The sequence below is a fragment of the Callorhinchus milii genome, unplaced genomic scaffold (assembly GCF_018977255.1).
Source record: "Callorhinchus milii isolate IMCB2004 unplaced genomic scaffold, IMCB_Cmil_1.0 Scaffold5, whole genome shotgun sequence".
Taxonomy (NCBI): Eukaryota; Metazoa; Chordata; class Chondrichthyes; order Chimaeriformes; family Callorhinchidae; genus Callorhinchus; species Callorhinchus milii.
In genome coordinates, this window is record NW_024704746.1 from 11,291,702 (window position 1) to 11,310,125 (window position 18,424).

Consider the following 18,424-nt stretch of genomic DNA (forward strand, 5'->3'; position numbering starts at 1 on the left):
CTTGTGCAGGTTGAGGGAGGAACGGGAATCCATATTAAATGAAATCCAGCAATTTGTGTCACTGACACATCAGAGTCCTGGTTTCACCTAATCTTGTGGGTGCAGTGACCAGTCCTTCGATTATAATATAATAATAAAAAAATCGTTACTTCGATCTTGCGCCTTTCATGTCGGGAAGACGTCTCAAAGCGTATTTGTTGTAAAGTGGAGTGACTGTATCTTTTGTGGGGAAACACTGCATATTACATAATAATAATCCTTGCTTTTGATATAGCGCTTTTCAGGTCTTCTAGCTGTCTCAAAGCGCTTCACAGAATAGACTGTAAAACGAATTGACTGTATCTTTGTAGGCGAAACGCGGCAGCCAATTGTATAGAATTCAGTCACCAAACCACAAACACTTGTGACATGATCACTGTCTATTTACTGACTTACAGAGCTGATACTTTTACACCCAGGAATTGTTTGTGCTCCTTGATCCATTAGGTGATATAAGTCGTCTACAACAATATCTTAAGCTGTGTATTTGGATGCATTTGTAATAGAAATATCTTCTGGCGGGGGATACACTTAGAAAGATTATGATAGGGCTGGGATATTATATTCTTTATTCCTTTGATCACTGATATGTTTAATGAAACAAACATTGTGAGTGATTTTTTTAAAAAAATGGGATATTTTTATATAAAATAGGATTCTTCTGTTGAACGTTCTTGTTGTTTCAGGTCATTTCTCAACTCAGATTGTTCGTTTACTCTTGGTGTTGTAGAGGCATTCCACTTTGCTGCTTTTATTCTATGTAGGTCTGTCAGTAGAGCAGCCAGTGTAAAGTAAATGTGCAGGTTATAGTAAGTACTCTTTTAACTGGTGTGGTTTATTGCGCTGCTAGTCTTTCACATTGGAGTGCAGTTCTTATGGTTAATATCGGAGCTTTGGTATTTCAAATCACAAACTGTATTATTGATAATTGATTATTGATTGCTCTAGATAACCAAGAGTCTAGAATCAAAGGACGAGGACAGGAGAGTGACCCCGACTTCATTCTGGATGACTCTCCTTGTAAGTCGTTTTGTAATATTTACCTCCATAAATATTATTTTCCGCGTTTGCTTTTTTTTGCTATTTTTCAATGTGTAATGTTGTTCTCTGACAAACATTCAAAAAAATTATACTTTTTTCATAAAACTGCTTTAAAACAGTGTCCACATACGTAGTGAAAGCATGCTCTTTTGTACCCTTGTATATTGTTTGGTTGTTTGTTCCCCTGCATTTTAGGGAGAAATGTTTTTTTCCCTCCGTCTCTCTCGGATAATTTGCAAGGATCAAATGCAAGGATTATTATTATTATAATTGACGAGTTGTACATTCTCTGCTGTACGAGATGATGAGTTGAAGAGCAGCGGCTGAGGGCAGATGAGCTGATGGCCTGCGTTGATAGCTGGGACTCAGGCAGTTAAAGCTGAAAAGCAATGGATGGACTGAAGGGGACAGAGGGCGTGTGAAATGCTATGTGCCTTTTGCTGGAGCCCCAGATTTTCAACTGGGTGCTGGGATCCACTCCAGCCTTTACCGTCAGGGAGGTGATATAAAGCTGTCCATGGATACAATCGAGCAAAATCCAAATCAGTTGATTATGGTGTGTCCTTAAGACCATTATATATTGTCCCTAATTGCTAAATCAGCTTTAAATACATGGCCTGAAATTGACATGATGTGACGGTGATTTTTAAAAAAAAGTAATGAAATCTAGTATTCGGATCACGGCTCCGTATTGCTCTGCCTCCTGATGCTTTTCAGACCCTCACCTCTCATAAGTCTGCCTTTCCCCCTTGCTGATCATTGGAGTTTGTTCCTCCCAGGTCCGCTTCACCACCTCAAGTGAAAGCCACTCCCTGACTTTCACTTAAGTTATTACCAGCCTGGTCTCTTGCAGGTCCCCAGCACTTCATTGCTTCTAGCTGGACCGCTTCCCCCTCCCTCCCCACCTCCTCTTTTTAATAAGAACATTGTGTAATAATTTGTTGGATACATTGGAGGCGGTGGATGGGCGATGACATCTTGATATCTCTCCCCAGACTAAAGTAAATAAAGAAAAAATGGATTTGTAGTTGCAATTTCATTTTAGTTGCTCTTTGATCAGGGTGAAAGGGTTACTTAAATTCATATTTTCATATTTCAAGGCCACTCATACTGTCAGTCTGCTGACCTTGGGTTTTGAAATCACTGGCTACAGCAGCTGGGAAGGAGGGAGTAAGTCAGGAAACACTGAAATCATTTTTTTTTAATGGCTGCTCTCTTGCCAGTTTTTAAAAAAATATGTTCGCTTGATCCGTGACTGTTTGTGGGACACTGCTGTGCATAACTACACAGTCCACAAATGCGCAGTCAATCCACTTTACAATATGTTCTGTGAAGTGCTTTGAGACGTCTCAACGACATGGTAAGGCGTAATATCAAATGCAAGGATTATTATAATTAGTTTGACCTCCCAGTTAGCGACTTGTTATCTTAAGAAAGTGACAGCTGTGCTGGTGAAAGATAAGCTGCGCGGCAACACAAATTGGTAACCCATGTGGGAGTATGTGTGGCAGAGAGCTGCGTGCCACATGTTTTTATAACAACAACAACAAGATTCCATTTATAGAGCGCCTTTCACGTCGGGAGGACGTCCCAAGGCGCTGGACAGTTGGGTCAGTACCCGAGCAGGGGGGAAATGGTCAGGGTGAGGGGAGGGAAGGGAGGGAGCGAGGAGGGGGTAGAGAGTCGAGAGGGGAGCTGAAGGCACGGTCAAAGAGAAAGGTGTCATCCGCATACATGTGGAAGTTAACCCCGTGTCTGCGGATGATGTCACCAAGGGGGAGCGTACAGTTAACTTTGCTAACTGTACATAGCTTGTGGTTTCTGGTATTGTCAGAGTTCGGCTGTTTGGATGATTGGTTCTCAGTATGATAGGAGCTGCTTCCTGTAAGATTGATGGTGATGTGACTGACAAATGTAGGTCAATGTGGGATAGAACATTTTTTCGCTTTGCTTCCATGCTCTCCTCATGTCTTCCATAGTTTTCTTCCTCCTGCAGGTTGCTTTCCCTGTAATGTGTTGCTATCTCAACTATTCCCCACTGCCCTCCTGAAAGCAGTCAGTCACTCACACTAGGTTCAGTTCCTTGGGCGATCATTGACCTCCAATAACATGGAGGATATTGGTCAAATGCCCATTCTTAATGTGTGAGCCGAGGCAGTTGGTGCGTGTGGGGGGGGGAAGGGGGAGGAGGGGGGTGCAAATATGTGACATTAAAAACAGATGTGAATCGTCAGTTCAGGTTTGCAGAATGGGAGATATGTGGGAGATTCGTAAAAACAAATTGTGATTTGCAAAGTCCCCAAAACACAGCCTGCCATCAAAACTCTCCTGACAAGATCTAGTGTTGACTTAAGAACCCCCAATACTGGAAGTAATGCCAAGTCACTGTAGATCACTATAATACACTATGGTAAACTATAATTCACTGTTAGTAAATTGCAGGACTCCACTTCTGGAGTTATCCTCCTCAGACTGTAAAATCATAACTTGTATGAATGAGACAAACATTTGTAACTGGCCTGCAATAAATGTGCTGTTCAACTTAATATTATAGGTCGATTGATTGTCCTGAAGTAAAAAAAAACTGCAGAGAAAAGACCATATTATACTGAACAACACTCAGACAAATATACACAATTGCTAACGGATTGTTTCCAACTGGGAACACGATTTGCATCATTTTAACAATCACACCAGATCTGTAATTTATGAAACATAATCCATTCTGATATGTGATTACAGTTGCTTCCGTAGCAAGCGTGGTAATTGCATTTACAACCTCAGCCCTGGGAAAGAATATGAACACCCAGAGCTCTGGTCAGTCTTCCACCATCATTTATGTTGCACAAAATGTAACTATTAGTATTTAAGCTGGAGAATATCATTTTGTTTTGACTTTGTCGAGGTCAGCCCTCTAGGATAGGCAGGAAAATGCTTTTATTTTAGCCCAAATGCACAAACCTGTCACAGAAGTAGATGTTTCTTTTGTTACTGTTCATGTCCCAAACGCCATTTGAAACTCGCATGAATATTGCAAGTTGTGAAGTTCTCAGGATTTGTGCTGAACAACAAGAACTTGCTTTTACATACACAATTGGCTGCCGCGCTTCACCCACAAATTAGTCACTCCATTTTACAATATATTCTGTGAAGAACTTTGTGATGCCTCAACGACATGCAAGAATTGTTATTATTATTTATGTACTGCCTTTTAGGTAGAGAAATGTCTCAAAGCATTTAAACTAGCAGGCATTAGGACCGCTATAATTGTCCTCAGTGTTCCTGGGCTAGAGTCTCCTGCAAAATGGTGAACATATTGGGAGGGAGTAGGGATTGACCGTAATCGAGACTGGGCGTAATATTCCCCACAGGAGTGGGGAGTGTCCACTGTCTAAAATCAGGTGTGAAGCATTGATGCTTAGGGAAAAGTAACTGGGGGATGTCAAATGCTTCTGGATCTATAGTGTAACAATAGACTTTCAGGAAAGGGTAGGCATGAAGTGCAATATTGTTCATGCAGTACAGTGGGGTCTATTATACTCTTAAGTGTACACACTGTGTGAAGAAGGAATTACAGCTACCATCTTAACCAACAGGGGGATGTCAAATGTAATAATTATCCAGTTGACAACCAATTCTTCATCATTCATTAAAAGTATGTGTAATTCTCTATGTGTATGTGCTTGCACATTGCGCATAACACAAGTGTGCATTTGAACTCGGTTTGACATCCCACCCTTGCATTGCACTTTCAGATTGTTTAACCACCTGTCATTGAGGTTTGCTGAATATTCCCATCTTCTTTCTGACAGAAAAAGGAATGGACCTGGGATGAGAGCCAGATGTTGGTGATGCAGGATCCTATCTACAGGTGAGTCAGTGCTCCCAGTGGACAGCTGCAAGTGTGAGTGATCCTGGAGAAGCAATTTATCATGTTTCCAGTGAGAGGAGATCAAAGCTCACAGAAAGCCAATAAACAACTGTTATTTACAAAGCACTCTGGTATACGACAGGTGGCAAGACGACAACATCTAGCTTATTGCCTCACTTGGGAATTCTTCTGCCATTCATTAATGCACCAGAAACAATTAAAAGCTTTCCCCGGTGGTTTAATCCATTGAGTTGCTTTGCAGCCCAGTAAATTTGGTTTCAGGGAGCTACTGCTAATTCCCATCAGTGTGTTTTATTTCTTGCATCAGCCATGGTGACAGACTAAAGCATATATTTCTAGGATTTGTTTGTGGAATCCCTTTAGATCCAATTTATTTCATAACAGACGAACGACCTGGAACGAAAATACTTAACGGTAAAGGATTTGCTATTCATAATAATAATAATCCTTACATTTGATATAGATAATAATTATTGTATTTGATATAGAGCATTTACATGGCAGGATGATGTCCCAAAGCCCTTCATAGGATTTACTGTAGTGACTGTATTTGTAGGCAAATGTGGCAGCCCATTTGTGCACAGCAATATCCCACAAAAGGCAAAGAAGTGAATGACCAATTTTGTTTGAAGGATTGTTGGCCAGCCCACTGGGAGAAACTCCCCTCTCTTTAAATAATAATGAATCCATTGAATCAGAGACTGAAATAAGCGCGCAGGTGTGACGTGATACTATATTAACATTCACTGATCAGAATGTGAGGGACTGGGAAGAAGATATTTATGTTGAAGTCTGAGAGCATACCAGCAATACTGTTCCCATTTACTCATTCGCCACTGGAGAATTGTTGTGTGACCACAAGCAAGATACAGGGTGGCACATTTTATGCTTGATTTTCTTCTATTTTTCTTCAGAGAAATAACCAGCTTTTTGGTTGCCACTATTTGTTTAACGTGCTTCAAAGTAACTCGTTTTGACCTGATAAAATGTGAAATAACATCCAGGGTTAGTGTGTGCAAAAATATAAGAGTTGTAATGACTCATTAAAAGATTAGCATGTTGTTCAAGAAAGGGATACATGAGTATTGTGCTTGTCAGAGTTGAATGAGTTGTACAACACAGCTTCTGGGTTTTCAGTGACACGCGGAATAGTGCCTCCAGTAGTATTCTCACCACTCGTCTCCCCTCCTCATCTTAAGGGCATTTCTCTCCTTTCTCCTGTTGGGTTACAGTCCCGGCGGTGTACTTGCTGCCCAATCTCTCGCCCAAGGAGTGATTATTCATGCATCAGTGGCAGCAAGTGCTGACAGACTGTCTGACACAAGGGAACCTCACTCTGATCTGTTCTCGCCCCTCAAGCACTTTCCAGCAAAGAGCGCTGAATAATATCTGCCTTCAGTTCTGATCTGTAGGCTGGTCAGTAACCTTAACGGCACGAATGAATAATTTATTCAAATGTGTTGGTGAAAATCCACCTCGGTTCCAATTGGCCTCATTAGAAATTCGGGTTCAAAGTATGATCGGTCAGTTTACCTGCCAGCCTGATCTGATCAATCTGTGATTTACTGGTGCAAATAAAAACAGTAAATGACTTGAGAATGTGACCTTGAGCTTCACTTACAGCTAACAGCACCACAGTAAATGATTTCTTTCTTCTCTGTGGGTTCTTCTCTGGTCCGCAGTCTCTGCGGAGTCTCATTCCCCAGAAGAGATAAAGGAGGTCCAATTGATTTATCAGACAGTTGCACAAAGCCGTGAAATGAACATGATGTTATCTTGCTCAGCCTCCCGTTGAGGTAGCAGTAGCTTCAGAAATTGCCACTTGAGCCCTCCAAAAGAACCTTTAAATAACTGAAAGCTATCTGCTGTTTGATACTTAACACGATTTTGGTAAACCAAACTGTGTGCTGCGTAACTAATAATTCAAGGAAAACGCTTAGAAGTTAAATGAAAAGTGTGTGATGTTCATCCCCTTAATTGTTACTGGTGATATTCTGCCCAAATCAAATCACGCTGCACCTTTAGATTACCATTTACCTGATATTTGTCAACACTGGTCTAGATCCACAAGAGTGAGGCTAAAGGGCCTGGCTCAGTTGATTGCATGCTTACCTTTGGGTCAGAAGGTTGTGGGTTCAAATCCCACTTGAGCTCGTAAGCTAGGCTGACACTTCAATTCAGTAACTGGGGTTAGCTGCATTGTCAGAAATGCCATCCTTTGGATGACACATTAAGCTGAGATCACAAATACCTGTTCAGCTGGGCATTAAAGATCCCTTGGCATTATTCAAGAAGAGAAGGAAGTTTATGCTGGTGTCCTGGCCAACAATTTTCCAGATAAAATTGGTCATTTGCTTCATGGCTGTTTGTGGGACATCATTGTGCACGCATTGTCTGCCATGTTACCCACAAAACACACACAGTATTTGAGACTCGATGACATAATAAGGCACTATATAAAAGGGAAAGCATTATTATATTATATAAAAAATCTGATCGTAAATTAGGTGGAGGAACTGAAGGGTTAAAGTGGGTCATACGAAACAATGTAAATTATATTCATACATATACAATATTTTTATAATAATCAGCAAATACGTGGCATTCTCTTGTAGATTCCTGACTCTGAAATTGCTTAATTTGCACTCACGCAAGTAGGTCAGATCTCATTCCATGCAGCGTTGGCTGGGACTGTCTAGTTTAATTGCATTTTGGTTCTTTAGTTAACTATCCAATGCTTCAAATATCAAAGGCGGCTGACTCCAGTCGGTGGATTTGACAACCTTATATTGAGAAATTGGGCGACTAAATGATAGGAAAATGTTCTTTCTGAATGTTTTTGGATAATTCATGTCAGCTGCTATTATTTTTCTCTGCCGGCATTAATTTCACAAATGTCTTTTACCCACTGAGTACCAGAAGTTTCTTAGTGGGCTCTGTACCTTCTAATATGTAAGATTTATTACAATATTAAGTGCTGATGTTTCACCATGTTCTTCGGCAACACGTTATATACACTGTGCCTTCTTGTGTAGCTTGCACCCTGGTTGTTAATTTAGAGCCGCCTCCAGTAATCAAAGAAAAAAAACATTCCAACGCTCTTATTAAAATGAGTTACATTCAGTTGATACAGTTTGGAATGAGCTGGCTGGAAAATTAAATCACAAATTTCCCTCCGAACTGCGCTACTGACAAGTTAAAATTGAGTTTTAAATAAGTGTCGTGGGATGATCTCTAGTGTCTAACCTCTGCAGGTGGTGACACTGCTGCTGATTTCTATGGTCTGGGTTAGTATCCTGACTGAGTAACAGCACCACGAGCAAGCTGTGGATTTACAATCTTCTCGTTGTTGTAATAATGCTAATTCTTGCACATTTGATACAGCACCTGATCACGCTGTTGAAACATCGCAAAGCACTTTACAGACTATATGCTAAAGTGGATTGACTGTATATTTTGTGGGCCAAACCCAGCAGCAAATTGCACTGCAGTGTCCCACAAACAGTGTTGGGTTGATGAACAATGATTTCCCTCTGTCCCCCCCCCCACCGCTCCTCTCCCCCGGCCCATTCTCTTTAATGAAATACTGAACCAGTCTGCCAAGTGGAAAATTAATATCTGAAGATCGTTTGACAAAGCGTTTGTTTTCTTTTACTTTCAAATTGAAAATGTCCAATATAAATGTGTGTCAGGTGGACAGCAATTCCCCGGAAACTTGTATCACTTCTTTCTTCTCTCGGACTGACCTTTGCCTCCATCCTCTTGCAGCTCGAAACAAAAGCGTTTTATCTTCTGCAGCTCGGTGCTGTGGAACAGGCACAGCTGAGTGAAGCACTGCTTTGAGTCCAGAAGGCTAGAAGTTTGCAGGGTCACCTCCAGGTCTGTGCTGAACCAGTTAGAAGTCCAGTGAGGATCAGAAGATTGTGATAGTCTGTCCATAGTCACTGCCTCGCTTCATGTAGGAACAATAGCTTCTTGCATGAAGAACCAGAAAGCTGCCAGGGACACAGGGAACCAAACTCCCAACAGTGGGGAAGGAGGGGGAAACGAAGGAGAAGGGAATTTTCCCTGGTAATCTAGCCAATGTTCCTGCTGCAAAAAAAAACATTCACCTCCTGGCTGTTTGTGGGACTTTGCTGTGCTCACATTAGCTGCTACAAATACACGGTCACTACACTTGACGGAGTGTTTTACTACGGAGCACGTTGAGACGTTTTTGACGCCGCTGATGCTAGACCAGACGCTAAGAAATTGTGAACGCAGATGCAAGCTTTAAATCAAGTGAGCGTCTCAATATTTTTGTTGACCAACATGCGGCTTGACTCTGAGAATTGGCCGGGTTTGCAGGAGTGGTTATGAAATATTCAAAGCTTTTTGGATTAATTTTTCTTTTTTTTTGATCTTCTTTCCTCAGTCACTGAAGGAAGCTGTAGGCAGCACATGTGGCCCCTGTAGATTCCTAGAAATTTTAAAATGTATGAAAGAGACCGCTTCTCCCATCGTGCCGGTGCTCCCACAGGAGACCACGTACTCATATTGATCCAATTCCCCTTTTACGTTGCTGTTACGGACTTGATTTCAGCAGTTATTTGTGCTGCGGCATTTCATGTTCTAAAATCTCTCTGTGCCCCCGCAAAAACACAAGTCTTCTAACCTCTCCACTTTTTTTCCAGCTGATGATTGCCTTAAATTAGAGTGTGAATTGTAGGTTTCGGTATAGTTCAGAGTCAATGGATACGTAATAATATGCTACATTGTTAACCACCACTTAAAGCAGTCTGATACACAGTAAAAACCACTTTACAGTATATCTTGTGAAGCGGTTTGAGCCGTCTCTACGATGTGATGAGGTGCTACATCAAATGCAAGGATGATGCTTAGAAAAATCTATACTGTTTTGGGAGAGAAGGCTGGTGCTTTATTGGTGCAAAATTTATAAATTTAACCTTTTTTTAAAAGGTGAGCAGCAATGCAGACACTCTCTCAGAACAGGGAATAAATAACCCACAGCCCACGCACCCGCTTTGCCTTTGTTCAAAGGATGTGCTACTGAAAGCATGTTATCACCAGAAAGACAGAGCGGATAATTAGAGTCTATTATTTGCCTCTTATTATTGCAGCACTGCAGGCATCGAGCACTCAAACTGCCTGTCTATTTGAGTTCGGTTCAGAGACGCAATATTCTGCTGCGATTAGTTTGTACCTCTTTGCTTTTCAATTTATTTCAACTCATTGCAGTGCTGGGGTGTGCTGCATTGTCGGAGGTGCCATCCTTTGGATTAGACGTTAAACCAAAGTCCCTTCTCTGCTTGTTCAGGCAGATGTTAAAGAGCTCATGGCACTATTCAAAAAGATAATGGAGATTTGGTTGGGTATGATCCAGGTTAAGAAAGAACTCTCTTGTTATTCAGCTTTATTGCAGTGATTTTCTCAAGTAAATTCACAAACAAAATTTAGTGATAATTTTGTGGGATAGAAAAAGCACTCGATTAACCCCCAAAGAGTCATGAGGTGAAAGATCAATTAATTTGGCAAATTGTTGGCAATAGAAAGCAAGGGAGACGATCTCATTTTGAATAACGTTGTGAGCTTTTCAACATCCACCTGAAAAGACGGCCGGGAATCTTGGTTTAAAGGACGGCACATCCGACAAAGTCATCATGATTCTTGGCCTCTGTGATAACTCCCGACAACCTCTCTCATTAGGCTCTCACAAACTCACTGTCATGGTCGTCGACATATGGGACTATGAAAGAAGAGAACTGCTGTTCATAATCCAGTTTGGAATAGGAATAGATGTTGGGTTATATTCCAGTTGACTCTGTATCAAATGCAAGGGTTATTATTATTTATTATTACTGTATAAGTGTCAGTTGTTGTTTACTCTGGTACTTCCAGATACCCAATAAACTGCTGCAGGTTGGAGTCCTGCAGCTCAGTGGTTAGAGCACTCGCCTTGCAAGCGAGACACCTGGGTTCAATTCCAAGCAGGGCAAAACCTTGGGCAAGTTTCCTTACTCCACACGCCTAATAATAATCTCTCCAAAACAAAACAATAATAACTTGGTCATTTTCAATCCACGACTGTTTGTGCAACACTGCTGTACGCAATTGGCTGCCGCGTTTCGCCCACAAATATACAGTCAATTCACTTTACAGCATATTCTGTGAAATGCTGTGAGATGTCTAGAAGACATGAAAAGCGCTATATCGAATGCAAGGATTATTATATTAGAATTGGGATTCTAGTCATGATGAACAGATTAATAAAAGTGATTGTCATCCACTCAAGTCCAACAATGCGATTTCGAACACATTTTTCAAATGTCAGCATCCCATCTGGATAATCTACAGGTTATTAAAACTGCAAGGGACTCAGCCTTTATGTCTTTCCTTAATTTAATATTAATCCTTGCATTTGACATAGCACCCTATCATGTCATCGAGACATCTCAAAGCACTCCACAAAATCTACTGTAAAGTGAATTAACTGTATATTTTGTGGGTGAAATACAGCAGCCAATTACGTACAGCAGTGTCCCACGAAGTCATGAACTGAGAGACCAAATTGTTATTTTTTTTTGAAGGGATTATTACCCTGGAAAAGCGATCCGACAATCGTCTGATTCCCATCTACTGCTCAGTAAGCAGGCGTGAGGAGGAAGGAAACTTGCCCAACGTTTCGTCCTGCCCGGGAATCAAAACCAGGTCCTCTCGCTTGCGAGGCGAGTGCTCTTACCACTAAACTACAGGACTTTAATCCATTTTAATGTTCTCACATCAGAAATGCAATAGAATGAACATTCTTATTTTAAGAATCGGAAAAGTAATGCATTTCAAGGAAAAAAAACTAGGATCTTCTGAAGAGTTGCTTTAAAAGAAATGTGAATATTTTATAATCATGTAATGGGCTGAATTAAAGGCTGATATGATTGGAGGGGTGAGATTGGAAAAATATGATTAATTGTGTTATGTGGGTTGATGCATATCCTCTTTTTTTCTCAGCATCCAATCCTGCCACTCTGCAGCGCTCCAAGAATGAAGGGTGCTATATAAATCCAAGTTATCGTTGTTGATGCAGTGGTCCAGGCAGGATGAATATTAGCTTTCAAGAGTGAACAGATGTCTAAAAGGGTGCAATTTGCACGGATTTGGTTGGGGGGGAGGCAGCTAAATGGAACTGAATGGATTACTCTTTAAAGAGCCAGCACTGACATATTGGACCGACTAACCTTCCACGTTCGAAATATTCACGGTTTTTCCACTCTGTGCTAGCTGTGGGCTCGATTAGACATTTCATTGGAAAAACATTACCTTAAAAAAAAATATTATTCATTTCATCCCTGAGGATTGAGCGTTTCTTTTTTGTCAGCTGACTTACAAGTGAAAGCGGACACAATTCCAATATCTCAGCGTTGGGGAGAAAGGCTCCTTCTGAGACTGATTCCAAGGTCCATCACCAAGCAGGCTTTGCCTTCTGACACCTGGAGAACAGTTTGTCAATAGCACATGGCAGTCGAGCTGTCTACATGGTATTTGACAAGTGGCAGTTTGTTCCTTTGTTCGTGTCATCGTGCTCTGTATTTCGAGCTCCAGTTTCTGAGGATCTGCCAATCTCTGCCATTACTCTGTGTGACGTGACGTTTGATGTGATGTGATGACCAATCCTCCTGAGCCGCTTTCTTTGTGTCCATTTCTCCTAGGATTTTCTACGTGTCCCACGATTCGCAAGACCTGAAAATCTTCAGCTACATCGCCAGGGACGGAGCCAGCAACGTTTTCAGATGCAACGTCTTCAAATCTAAGAAGAAGGTAAATGTTTATAAACAGTAATCATACAATTCTTGCGTTTGGTATCGCGCCTTATCACGTCTTCGAGACGTCTCAAAGCGCTTCATAGGATAAACTGCAAAGCGCATTGAATGTGTGTTTTGTAGGCGAACACAGCAGTCAATTTTGCCCACAGCATTGGCCCCCAAACAGCTATGAAGTGAGTGACCAATTTTATTTCGGGGATTATTGGCCAGGACTTCACTTTATGAATCGTGCCATAGGATCTTTAGAATTCACCTGAGCGGGCCTTAGTTTAACATCTCATCCGAATTACAGCCTCTAACAATGAAGTATATGAGTTCCAAGTCCTGTTATATCAAATATGTGGGTTATTTAAGGTTTTTGTTTAATGCAAGGCATTGGTTTCCGAACAAACTTGACCCACCACCTTATCCATTTTACTGGAAAGGAATTATCAAAAAGCATTTGATAAGATTTGTTTAATAGACAACTAAAAATAATTAGCCCACCTCTCCATGACAAAGCAATTTCAGTTAAGTTGATTAACCTGTCAAACCACAGGAAGAATTATCTTTAGCAAACTGGCATCTGAATCATACCCATTAAACTCCAGGTTCTCTTTTAACAGTGGCACATTTCACCAGAGATCCTTAGACTATCCCGCACTTGAACTGCTGGCAGATAGGAGGGGCAGGGAGGGAGAAAGAAAGAGAAAGAATATTTCTCATCGGTCAATAAGTATTGACATGTAACACAACACAGCTGAGATTGGAAATCTAATTTCCACATTATTTGGACGCCTCGGGAAATATAATTCCATGGCTGCAGGAAGATTAGTTCTGGTGTTGGAATAAATAAGGTAGCTTCTCCTTTGAGAATTATTCTTGCCAAAACACTAACGACACAAAGGAGAACCAAATGCGTTCAAACTGTAACTAAAATCCAGTGCTGGTTTAAACAATGCAGTGTTATGTGCGTATGCGTTAGCTGTGACAATTAACCTTTTGTTCTCAGTACATGTGTCCACTGAGGAACTGTTTAAGTTTCTTTCAACTGTAATCAAATAGTTTGAGTTTTGATACGAGTGTGGTGGTTTTAGCTGGACAAGCGGTGGGAAAGCTTGCCAGACAGTGCTCTCAATGGCAAGTTATATCATTTTAGCTGGTTAAACTCTAGCAGGACCCCGACGCACAATCTGTGTTCCCCAAATCTTTGTTCTTGCAACCTGTAACTAGTATGCTCTGGAATTTAGTAAGCAGGATGTGTCCCCCCGGTGGAAGTGTGCACATTCTATTATTCCATTCCACTAATGGGAATTTCGATTTGTACGTGGGATGCATGGAACTGTCAGTCTGTCTGGTTTGAATACTTGGTGATGGGTTTCCGCATGTGTCAGACACCCAGCTGACCAAATAAATCCTCCTAGAATAAAATGAGTATCCAAAGTAACGACTATGCTGGTGGCTGAAGTTGTGAGTGGGTTCTGGATTGTGTGTGAAATGGACTGAAACGCCATCCATTTGATGGCCTGCAAGCCACCGTCGGTTTCACTGATGCGCAGTATCTACAAGATTATGTTTGGCTACCTGTTGTAGTCAAATGTGACCATGTTCAAACATGTATACAGCATGACTAGTATCACTATTAAAAATGAATGAATAAGCTATAAAAAAAATCCATTCAGATTGCCAGGAGTTGCATTGTGTCTGAATGCCGTGACCCATAATGAAATAGCCTTTAGCTATGTATTGATGTAAATCCCCTCCCAACCCCATTGGAAGCCTTTAGCGGTCTGATCTAATGTGTGCTGATTACTAAAATAACCATTTATTCTGTTCAATCTTTAGAATGGAAATCCCTTTGTAAAGACTTAGTGTAAAGTTCACTCTTTTCAGTGATCAGAGTATGTTGTCTCCAAAGGTCCCAACGCTATTGTGGTACACAACCTAATGGGTACAACACAGCTTTGTTGTCCTCAGTAAGTTAGAGTGCGGTTGTGTGAGACAAAAGTAAAACCAGCAAATTTATACCATTTATACCAACGGTAATATGATTTAATCCAGTGGTGATATGATTTAATCCAGCAGTGATATGATTTAATCCAGCAGTGATATGATTTCATTTCATTCAGCGGTGATATTTGATTTCATTCAGCAGTGATTTCATTCAGCAGTGATCAATATGATTTGATTCAGCATTTATATGACTTGATTCAGGAGCACTATGCTTTGATTCGATGGCTGCCATTACATTTTCACTTAATTCATATCCTCTGCAAAATAAATTGGCTTAGCAGCTGGTTTGATTGAACATGAAAAAAATATAGTTTTGGGATGGGAGAATTAATAGCAATCCTAGGATGCATGGAATATAAGTTGACGATCATTTCCTGGTTTATGGGATAACCTCACTAACGTGAGTGAGGCAGCATTATTTAATTACGGGCACTCATTGGTGACTGATAGCTCCATTACTCACTATGACAGCTAAGGTTGTCAACTCTTGAAAAGTCTGGGCTTGCGATGGGCATTGGAAGCACGCCGTGTTGGATGGTTACTCCCAAACCGCAAATCATCTTCGTAAACTGCTAGGTTAGTCAGCACTCTGTTTTGGATATGTGTGGAAAGTTCATTCTCCCGTGAAATTATGTGGATCATTTGTAAAACAGCCAATGCAAATTGTGTATACGTAGAGCATGCTGATTTTCCGCCCCTTCATGTTATTGCGACTGATCAGCAGTGCCTCACTGGCAAATACTGGGCCTTGTGTAAATCAGCAAAAATGGAGCACCAGAGAAAACACAAAAAGGTTTTGACTGGTTAACGCAGAATGCGAGATTGAAGCTTTAATTCATATTGGAACTAAACTGACTAATTCTAATAGAATTTGTCAGTTGAGATTGATGGCATAAGACAATGTAATCTGCATATAAATTGTCTATCTCATGTACAAATCTGGCCCAAGGAAATTGCTGCTGGGGATTTTCTAGCATTTCATGACCTATAATGAATGGCGTATTTCATTGAAATAATTCCCTTGCTCCTTCCTCCTCCCTCCAAAAGCATTAATGGATTGCTGAATAAACCAAAGATCCTGATGATCCGACCAGTCGAGAACCAAACCCCAAATCCTTAGACAAATATAAAGATAATTCCCCTGGAACTAACCACTTGTAGTTACAGTAAATGGGGCTCACCCTGCAGTATGGAGTATGCAGTCTTTGAGCAGACACAAATATTCTGCAACCACCTCAAATCTTATTGAACTCTGCCTATATTCCAAGTCAGAGTCTATTCAACTACATCCTATGATCCTCTTTGGAAGGTATCGTAGTGGCAGATTTTGGACAAATCCCTGGGGTTGTTCACTTTAATAAATTATTAAATCTTAATAATAATCCTTGCATTTGATTTAATGCCGCTCATATTGAGAGGGCAATTCTAAGCACTTCACTTCATAAATTGTCTATCTCATGTACAAATCTGGCCCAAGGAAATTGCTGCTGGGGATTTTCTAGTGTTTCAGGACCTATAATGAATGACATATTTATTGAAATAATTCCCTCCCTCCTTCTTCCTCCCTCCAAAAGCATTAATGGAATGCTGAATAACCCAAAAGATCTTGATGGTCCAACCAGTGGCTCTGAAGTCAAGCTGACAGAGACAGACTGAGCTTGTTTTTTTTTACTGGAAAGTGTACTGGAAAGTGTATATTTTGTTGATGAATGCAGCAGAACATGTACACATGACAGTGACCCACCAACAATTGTGAAACAAATTACTAATTTTATCTGGGAGATTGTTGGGCAAGACACCTGGAGAAACTCCTTTTTTTAATAGTTCCACCTGAACAGGCAAATGTATCATCAAAGAAAGGCACATCCGACAATAGAGGACATCCCCAGCACAATCCGAGTGTTGCACCCTTTGGAACTGAAATGTTTCTCATCCATCTCCTCCTCGTCCTCCACTGATTTTGTATTTTATTTCCCTGTAGCCTTTCCTTTCTTTAGTGACCTACTTTGCACATCCTGTTTCAGTTAAAAAAATTCACTGAAACAAAGGTGAAGAAGAATACAGATGTTTTCCATTATCGACCTACCTCTTCTATTTTCTTTCAAATGTTTCCTTTTCTATTTCCTTGGAGGGTCTAGGCTGCAATCAGTGTGGATTTGCTTGGGTGCATATCAGCATTTTATAAAGTACAACTTTGAATCTAACACTTTGAAAGTCTTTCTAACATTGCATGTGAATGTAGGCACTAGTTCACCACCTGAGATACAAAACTCTCTTTAGATGTCTATTCTGCCTTCTGAATAACTAACCCTCTACCAAATGCTGATTGCTAATTGTCAAGCCACCTATAGGAAGAACTTGCGTTTTTATAATAATAATCCTTACATTTGAGATAATGCCTTTGATAACAGGATGACACCTCAAAGCGCTTCACAGGATATGCCATAACACTGTGTTTTTTGTGGGGGAAACACGGCAGCTAATTTGTGCACAGCAATGCCTCACAAACGACCATGAAGTGACCAATTTTATCTGGGAGGTTGTTGGCCAGGACACCAGGAGAAACTCCCTTTTCTTTTCAATTTGTGCCATAGCATCGTTAACACCCATTTAAAAAGGTAGATGGGACCTCATCTTAACGTCACATCAGAAGGATGGCATCTCCAACAATGCACGGCCCTAGCATTGCACTGGAGTGTCAGTCTGGACAATGTAAGTTTCTAACACCTTATACTGAAACATCTCAAAATGCTTCACGGGTAATTCCTGTCAAGTAAATGACTTGTGCAGCTAATTAGATCTGTGCAGAGCAAGATCCTGCAAACAACACTGAGGGGAATGACCAATTAATTGGTTCAACATCTCATCCAAAAAACACCTTTGATAATTCCAATTCCATCTTAATTCAGCCAAACACTTACGTTATCAATTGTGAAGCCTATTTTTTTNATAATTTATGCCAAGCTGGTTGTACTTATCTTAAACCTCAACCGATTTTACACGCAGTTGACATTCTTTTTTTAGGTTCCACATCATCTGTCACCATGATTGCTATTTAAAGTGGTCATTACAATTATAGTTATTAGGTTCCATCTAATGATCTGCTGTCAGATCAAACTGGGTGAAAAAAAACAAACGAATTGTTGTGCAAATTTATACTGTTAGCGCTTTGAATGGTCTTTCTAATGCAATGGTAAATCACAGAGAGAGGTTTTCTATGGTGTTCATTAAGGTGATGAATGACGGCAGTAGGAAATGGTTAGATTCAGTCGTGGCTAAGGCATCCATTCAATTACTATCTTTCATCATTAAGACCCCGATCCCAATCCAACCAAGAAGAGAAGATGGAGCTCTCCTCTACAATTACAAGTTAACTTACGCAACACAGTGGTGATTACAAAATTGCCCAAGTCTCACGTAACATCAGTAAGAGGGACCCAGACTGGCAGGATTCCAGTTCCATTTAATTTGCAACAAGTAGAATATATTATGCAGGCCAGTTCCGTTGACACTGCCAAATATTATAAAAATTATGAAGAGCATGCATGGGATATTCATGCAGTGTGAAGAATAAGGGTCAAGGTGCATTGTCGGAGCAGAGTAATGGTCTTCACCCACGCCAGGATCCCTGTTTCTGTATGAA

At 40.7% G+C, this 18,424-nt stretch overlaps 1 protein-coding gene across 4 annotated transcripts in view; it reads left to right on the forward strand.

Annotated features, from left to right (window-relative positions):
* nos1apa (nitric oxide synthase 1 (neuronal) adaptor protein a) overlaps window positions 1–18,424 on the forward strand; it is a 161,377-nt gene that overhangs the window by 73,945 nt on the left and 69,008 nt on the right. For 2 of the 4 annotated variants that reach the window (XM_007895655.2, XM_007895658.2), the window contains exons 4-6: window positions 988–1,059; window positions 4,893–4,951; window positions 12,676–12,784. In XM_007895655.2, the coding sequence (XP_007893846.2) occupies window positions 988–1,059; window positions 4,893–4,951; window positions 12,676–12,784 (240 nt within the window). The remainder of the gene's footprint in view (window positions 1–987; window positions 1,060–4,892; window positions 4,952–12,675; window positions 12,785–18,424) is intronic. The other 2 variants (XM_007895656.2, XM_007895659.2) reach the window with 1 other exon arrangement.